Source organism: Asparagus officinalis, chromosome 5 (assembly GCF_001876935.1).
Source record: "Asparagus officinalis chromosome 5, Aspof.V1, whole genome shotgun sequence".
NCBI lineage: Eukaryota > Viridiplantae > Streptophyta > Magnoliopsida > Asparagales > Asparagaceae > Asparagus > Asparagus officinalis.
This window is the reverse complement of record NC_033798.1, coordinates 8,608,599-8,616,656: the sequence shown is the minus strand read 5'-3', so window position 1 is coordinate 8,616,656 and position 8,058 is coordinate 8,608,599. Positions and strand designations below refer to the sequence as shown.

At 32.9% G+C, this 8,058-nt stretch overlaps 1 protein-coding gene across 1 annotated transcript; it reads right to left on the bottom strand.

Annotated features, from left to right (window-relative positions):
• Positions 886–4,454, bottom strand: LOC109843821 (protein IN2-1 homolog B-like). The gene is made up of 10 exons (XM_020412785.1): positions 4,285–4,454; positions 4,112–4,172; positions 3,917–4,003; positions 3,515–3,613; positions 3,313–3,421; positions 3,143–3,216; positions 2,543–2,653; positions 2,252–2,331; positions 2,089–2,119; positions 886–1,088 (listed from the first exon to the last, which is right to left on the bottom strand). Exons 1-10 carry the CDS (start codon positions 4,353–4,355, stop codon positions 1,074–1,076), a joined length of 738 nt encoding a protein of 245 aa, XP_020268374.1. The 5' UTR covers positions 4,356–4,454; the 3' UTR covers positions 886–1,073.

Genomic DNA, 8,058 nt, shown 5'->3' with positions numbered 1-8,058 from the left:
TTATGGTTTATTTTTAAACATTAGAGTTGCATTATATTTTGGAAGGTTGTGTGCCTTAGTACTACTTTAGTTGACTCTTATGTGTTGAGATATTTCATCTATGTTTCGAACATTAGTTGTACTTTATTTATTTCAGTTGGAACATGATTATTATTATTTTAATATCTCTTTCCTTTATCATGTTAATTGCATTTTTATCTTTATTTTATCTGCTTTGTACCTGTACTTGATTATTGTTGATTCCACTAGAGAGATATTACGGTGATGGTAAAATATGTTGTTGCACCATGTGGGTGCATGGCAGGTTTGACATATTTGGGTTCACCTAGGACTGCAGCCTTGCGTAAAACCATGGGCGTTACATCATCAGTTGATTCATACTGTTCATCAGTCGACCGATAACGCTGTAGCACCGAGTTACTGATCATCCAAAAAAACTAAAAGATTTTCAACAATATGAATACATATGCAAAAATAAATAGGAAAAAAAATCCTATGTTGCTTTATTTTTCATCATTTTCTTCCCTGTTCAACCAGTCATGTAATCTGTCTATCAAAACTTTGTGATCTACAATATTTAAAAAAAACAAGCAAAAAACCCTTAACAACTATACATTAAGCTAATGCGCTTACATGGTCATCAAGTCTGCCATCACAGATGAGATTAAGCAGCTCCAATACCTTAAAAAATCCTCACAAGTGCAAAAAAATTTCATCTACCTCTCCTCAACTCTGAAAATTCTCTATTTTCACAGTAATCATACCAAAATTCACAGTCATCATCTAATGCAACAACACTAGCAGTAATCATACTTAGATCAAAGCATTCAAATTCCAGCAAACTTTTGAACCAGTATCAGTACCAGCAGATATACGAAGCATTAAACCTTTATTAGTCTAAACATATACCAGTGCTCGGAGTACACAAAACAAAAAACACCATCCATCTCTAATGGCATAATACCTTTTTGTTATACTATACACAAACATACCCCTCAAACCTTACACTTTATTTATTGTACATCATAAAGCAGAAGAACAACGTGAACCTCATCAGAACACAGGATGTCAACTCAAATGCGCGATTTCTGCATTATCCACACAATAACATGAGCACGATCACAAGTGACATTCATCATATATAATCATACAAAGTCAAAGTATTGCGTTAACTTGATATATGTTCTTAAATTCGATTGAATCTAATAATGCACCTTCAAAATTAGATTATATGCAATCAATTTACTTTATTCACTTCATTCATTTTGATCTATATGATTCGGATGGCATGTAAACCAAAAATTAGGCATATTGGGGTGTATTTACTAATGCATCAAGTGATAGTAAAATTAACGGTTTTATAACGATACAACCAAAGAGACAATAAAAATATGTGTTAGAAATATTCAAATATCATAATTTTTATTTTATAAGTGTTTTAAGACATTTAGATCATGATGAATAGAGCGGATCGTTCATTGAAATAGCTCAATCCGTACATTGAGATGTGCATCCTTAGATTCAATCTAAGGCTCCTTACAAACACACACACACACACACACACACACACACACATGTAGTATTTTTTAAAGTTTTGAGAGTACCAAAGAGCAAAAGTCTTTTAATAAGTGGATAGACACCCCTCCCAATTGTTGATAGACACCCTGTACTTCTATTATTGCAGAGAGACCCCTATGTGAAATCTTTGGACTCTTTTATCTTTAGGACGTCTATTTGTCAAAAAATAATTTTCTCTTTCTTTAACGATAAAAACTTAAAGAAACACTCTGGGGTCTTATCTGCAACAATAGGATTGTATGGGGTCTATCCACAATTGGATGATAGTTGTGGGGTCTATTCTCCAATATTATAAGATAAACTTTCTCCCCAATTTCATGCACCACAACCAATTAATAACTTGAAGTGATAAAGGGGTAACTGCAGATGCTGCTCCTGTACTGAAGGTGGTTAGCCACTTTTTATCCCTAAACTTCTTTTAAGCTAATATAAATTATTGAATCTAATGATTTTTTAAGTTGTGCATGTTCATAAATAATATAAACAAGGTGCTAGAGTTTATAGTTCAACCTGCAAGGGGCATTGAGGACCTTCATTCAATCTGAGAAAGAAAACATAAAATTATAAATTAGGTGCTTGAATACACAGTGTACTTATTATAATACGGTCCACAATGATGAATTTAATAATATAGAGAATTCAACCCAAATAAAAAAAATAAAAAAGGACCTACCCCAATCGTTTCTTAATGCCACCAAGTAACTCTGTCGGATCATGCTTAGTTGCTGTATAAGCATCAATCTTGTTCAACTCCTACAAAGAAGGTTTGATAGGAAAAATTAGGACTGTCATAATTCATAAATTAATTTTTTATCACCATAAAGACTTAATCTTATCAAAAAATGGAATAGGCGATGTAATATAACTCCATACTTTGAAGACTCAATAAAAGACTAAAAGAAACCAATAATGGAATTAATATACAAATAGTTATGCTCAAATTTCAGTATGATTCTATATGTACCTCAATCCATTTGGTCAGCTTTGGCCTGCCTTTGGTGACGTCATAATTCTTTACCTCTGAAAACAAAGGCTTGAACCTTTCGACAACAAATGGCGCATACGCAATATCCACCTAATAAAAATGATGATTTAGAATATCATTAGATGTCATATCTCATCGATGTAATGAGATGATAATCTTGAAATGCTTGAAGCAATGACGACCTCTAACTTGTTATCAGAATAGAAAACAAGATAATCATTCATCTTTCATACTATATGTAATTATGTCTAAGGTTATATTAATTGCCTCATAAAAGGGGCATCACACAATGAAGGCATAATTCTAAAGCACATAATACAAAGAATAGACAGTTTAAAATTTTTGTCAGCCATTAGCAAGTGGACACAAAATATTAAGTCATAATCATCACAAAATTAAACTTCAACATGATCAGCCAAGTGAGTGTTTGTGTGTTTTGAGGGGTAGAAAAATGAGAATATTCCAAGTCCATATTTTTTTAATACATTAAATATTTACTAGTCAATATAAGTAACATGCACATTTATTTCCAAAGAAAAATTTAAAATAAAAAAACACTTCAACCAACCAAATTCTTACCAGACTAAATTCGCCGAGGAAAAATGGTCCATCAAACTTAGCAAGAGCTTCTTCCAACTTATCGTAAGCAGCACCTAATGTACATCAAGTAGTCTAAATTAGTAAGTGTTGATGATCCTTGATCATTCTCTTTCTTCCTCTTCAATAAAAACATAAATCTCATAACTCACCAACTTCATAACATGCATCCCCTTTAGATTTAATTGCAAAGAAGTTAACTTTATTTAAAGTGTCACTGTAACTCAACAGCTCGGTGGCAAACTCTTGCTTTGTGGGATCCTACAAATCATAACACATACACACACACAACTTAGAAACTATGGCTAATATTATCATACTTATGTTGAAATTAGGAAGGATATACATTCTTACTTCAGGAAGCAATTTTGGGCCTTCAAAATTTTCATCAATATAATGGATCAAATCCAAACTCTCCCCTTTAACTTCATTATTATGCTCCAAAGCAGGCACCTATAATGCAAATTACCGTTATAAACTAACGCAACAACAAGAAAAGGTAAATCTGCTTAAAATTTGTGTCATTTGACCGTTATATCAAAACTCTATAGCTGTAGTGAGGGTTGAGGAATATAATTTTATACTCTAACATAACTATAAAATTTTACCATTCTTTATAGCATATTAATACAAATTTTGGTTTTACAAATAATTTAGGATGGGTATTTTGGGTGTATAAATGATTTTGGAAAACTGTGGGTTCAAAAATAAATAATATTTTGGAGAAATTAATAAGAAAATGTTATAAGTAATTACCTTGTTTTCAGGGTACAACTTCTCCTTGTACCAATTTGGCCTATTTTGGAGGTCAATTGGGACCAATTTTATCTTATCTTGCAAACCCTGATCCCAGAATTTACATAAACAAGAAAACCCAAGTCAGCATTTTCATTAAATTTCAGCGAAATGCAAAAATAAAAAGTGATAATTGAGTAGATGGGTCTTTTTCACCTTGTAGTTCCTTGTGATCCAAGTTCTTTGGGCAAATGGACATGTGTAGGATACATACAACCTTTATATTCGAAAACAAGCAAACAAACAACAAAATATCAATATAAAAATTAAGAAAATACCCATACTTCATGGAGAAAACACTGTATATATATATCTCTCTCTCTTTTTACCTTGTGGTTCCATCAAAGAGAATAGGTGGATCCGCAGAGGCATCAAGAATAGAGGGAAGTTGCTCGATCATGTTGCTACGAGTAACGTAACTATAATAAAGCAAAATGCTTAAGAAATAAAAAGTTGGAGATAATTAAAGAAACCCAGAAAAACTTGATAGAATCAACCGCTAAGAACTCTAATGGTGAGGGAATGTTTAGAAATGGGCAGGATCTTATAGTAGCCTCCCGCGCTGGCAGCCAAATTAAAAACGTACTCAATTTATACGCGCTAACGAATTTCGTGAATATTCAAACAAACCATGCCATCGCACGACTGATGTTCGAATACTGTACCTGGCCTCGTTCGTGGGCGGGATTCGTTGCGCGCGGTCCGTGCAAGCGAAGACCAAGACAACGTCAAGGCCCAACGGCTTATATTAACGAGAGTACTTGTCACGTTAATAACGAAGAGTATTTGTTTAACGAGAGTATTTGCCATGCCGCACGTGCCGAAAATAACCAAGTGAGGTCGCATTCGACGACAATTTGTCGTTATTTTTAGCTTCTAAACTTGCACAGTTAAAAAATATTTGGTGGACTGGACTTTTCTTTTTCTTGTTATTTTTAGACTTCGAAACTCCATTCTGAAAAAAAATTTGGTGGACTGGACTTTGCTTTTCATTTTCCTTTTTTTTTTCAACGGACGACTGGACTTAGTCCGAAAGCTCGAACAAAATCACAACAAAAGCGCATAATTAACCATGAGGTTTCGTTGTACATATATATTTCATGGTTTGAACTTAGTCCCTCAGACCATTAAATTTGCTACTATATACATCTCTAAATTCTCGTAAGTTGTTTCAGATTAATCTTTCTAATTGCTACTTCTACTCTTGAATGGAGGGGCTAATTTCGTAATAACTTAAGAATGAGGGGACCTAATAACAATTAGGATGATTTGAGGGACCAATTTCAAATAAATTAAAATTGGGGGATCTACTAACAATCTTAGTGATTTGAGCCTTTGAGAGGCTAATTTTAGATTTTGAAAGCTTAAAATTAATGTGTGGACTCTCCTAATATCTCTTCTGGGTGTGTGGGGTGCTGACGGAAACTATGTGTGATAGACACTAGCTTTTGGTCTATATCGTTGGTTGCGGTTATAAAACTAGAGGAAAATGCTATGAGGTCCCAAAATGAAAATGGAATGTGAGTGAGCCTCAACTCAAATTTGTTATGTGCATAGCCCCCAAATTGGCTTACCATTCATTCTTAAGCCTCAATTGCTCATTCAAGTACTCATTGAATACTGTTTTTTGTGTAAAACCCAAAATTACTCCTCTATCTTTTCATGGAAATAGCAAAAAAATAAAAATAAAAACCGTTGCCCTGTTTCTCTTGCGCTATAATGATGATATGCATTTACTGCTAATTAGATTTGTGTTTTGGAGGGAAAATATCCTCTCTTTCCCTCCTTAAATCTTACCTAACTTATCAAGAGAGATGGGTCTATCTTAGTTTTCCATCTAATTTCTCTTAATGATCATAACCCCACTTTACTTCTTCCTCTCCTTTTACTCATCCTTCATAATGCCAAAAAGTTCTATACTTTATATGGTTACCAACACATCAACTTATGAGGGGATATTCCTACATGTTGATTCTTAAACCCAGTTAATGAGCCTAAAGTTTATAGTGTCAGAGAAATTAAAAATCACATTTGATTCTATCTCTAAAAGTCAAATCTGCAAGGAACAACAACTTCACATTTGTTATTGAAAATGAAGAAGACATGAATAATATAATTAAGGGCAGTCTTTTAAATGGATATACATATATCGATTAGTACGCTAATGTAATAAAAGAGGATTCAACTTTCCATAACACACATAAAGTGCCAGAAAAAATATATAAGTAAAAGCATTCACATTCAAAAGTTCGTTGTTAAGTTTATTCTATATATGTCACTGTTAAATGTAAGTTGTTAAGCTTAGGTCTTAGTAGTGAAAGTATAAGCAGTAGATGTAAAATATATGATGTTTTTATTCAATAAAATTGTATTGACAGTTGTTTAAAAGGCAAAATAGTTGACAAAACATATGAGCCATTTGTTAAGGGTATGATCGAGTTGTTAGTTATACCAATCAACTGCTAAACATATGTTCCAGTCATTATATATATGAAATAGTTGTTAGAGTTATGAGTTAGTTGTTAGGGTTATGTGTTAGTTGTCAAGAATAATTTATTTTATAATCATCTAATTCTATGTTTCGATATCGACACTAGCATTACTATATCGCTGTTATCCCAATGCAAATTGAATACAACAACTAATCCCTATATTTCTAAGAAAAATCGTAAGGACGATCTATCTTGAGATGTTGTTATGATGATTGAAGACATGATTAATAGGACAAGCATGATTCCTGTAGAGTGGCACACATCTATATGTGTGGAGGGACAAAAGTTTGAAAGTGCAACAAAAGTTAGATTAGCATTAATCTACTGTTGTATAGCGTAAAGGCTTGAATATGAGGTTGAGAATAATAAACTAAGATGTATGAATTTCTTGCAGATATAAGATCACGTATAAATGCCCATGGATGTTATTTTTCTCTCCTATTTGAAAAGGAACGACTTCGCTATAAAGAAATTCAAGAATACTCATGCTTGTGGTCAACATGGCGCTAATGTAGGCAGACAAGGGCATTCTATAGATTCATTGTTACCCAAATACTAGTTGTTCCGAAAGTTCATCCAGACATTCGCCCTATCCAAGAATGACTTTCTTCTCACCCAAAAACATCAAGATTGATTACAATAAGGTGTGATATGGTAAAGAGATTACACAATAGCAACTATTTGTTTATTATGACGAGGCATATCATTCTTGTAAGTTATTATACAAAATGATTGGTTGTTGAATATATTAGTTTGTTATTAAACGTAGAAGTTTGTTTATATATTGTCGACAATTATTATATTTATGCATTAGTCATTAACCGTATTAGTTGGTTGCTATTTTTAGCTATTAGTTGATGCTTTTAACTATAAGAGTTTTGTGGCAAGCAAAATATTTACTTGCAAAGTGTAGTTCATATAATATTTTCTATTTATATAGGTATCAAGAAATGGTTAAGTCTATCATCTAGGAAGTTATATTGCCATTGATGAGCTTGATGTCCATTTTTAGGAAATTATTCATAAGTTATAATACATTCAAGGGTTTGTCGCTAGATGTGAGCCTCTTTTGTTCTTAAATGGAGCATATCTAAAGATCGCAACAAACGTATACTCCTATGTGTCATGGTAGACAATGTCAATCAAGGAATTTTTCTTCTTGCTTATTGTAGATGCAATTAGGAGAATGGGGATAACTATAAGTGATTCTTAAAAGGATTATGCTATGTTTTTCTTGAAAATGAAGAACCATACCATCCTCCACACCAACTAATTATAATATCTGATGCAGAGAAGGGAATAAGAGTAGCGGTTGAAGAATTGTTTTCAAAGGCTCTATACACTAGATGTGTTCTCCATCTAGTAGGAAACTTCGAGATAAAGATGAATGTGTTGGGGCATAAAACAAACATAGCTCGAACATTGGGGGACTTATTACAAACTGTGGCTTATAAGTTCACAATAGAATGAAATCATTCCATGAAGATATTTGCTTGATAGATCATAGGGCTTATGTAACTACTATGAATTATTCTCCAGAGAAATGGATAAATGCATTTTCCCAGATATAAGGTATAATACTAGCTATTAAGCAGATGGGTAGTTGTTAAG

Coding starts and splice junctions, on each gene's coding strand:
- LOC109843821 (XM_020412785.1), bottom strand. CDS start 4,355: ATGATCGAGCAACTTCCCTCTATTCTTGATGCCTCTGCGGATCCACCT. Junction 4,004..4,111: donor GGATCACAAGGAACTACAAG/GTGAAAAAGACC, acceptor TTCTGGGATCAG/GGTTTGCAAGATAAGATAAA. Junction 2,120..2,251: donor GGCATTAAGAAACGATTGGG/GTAGGTCCTTTT, acceptor TTTCTTTCTCAG/ATTGAATGAAGGTCCTCAAT.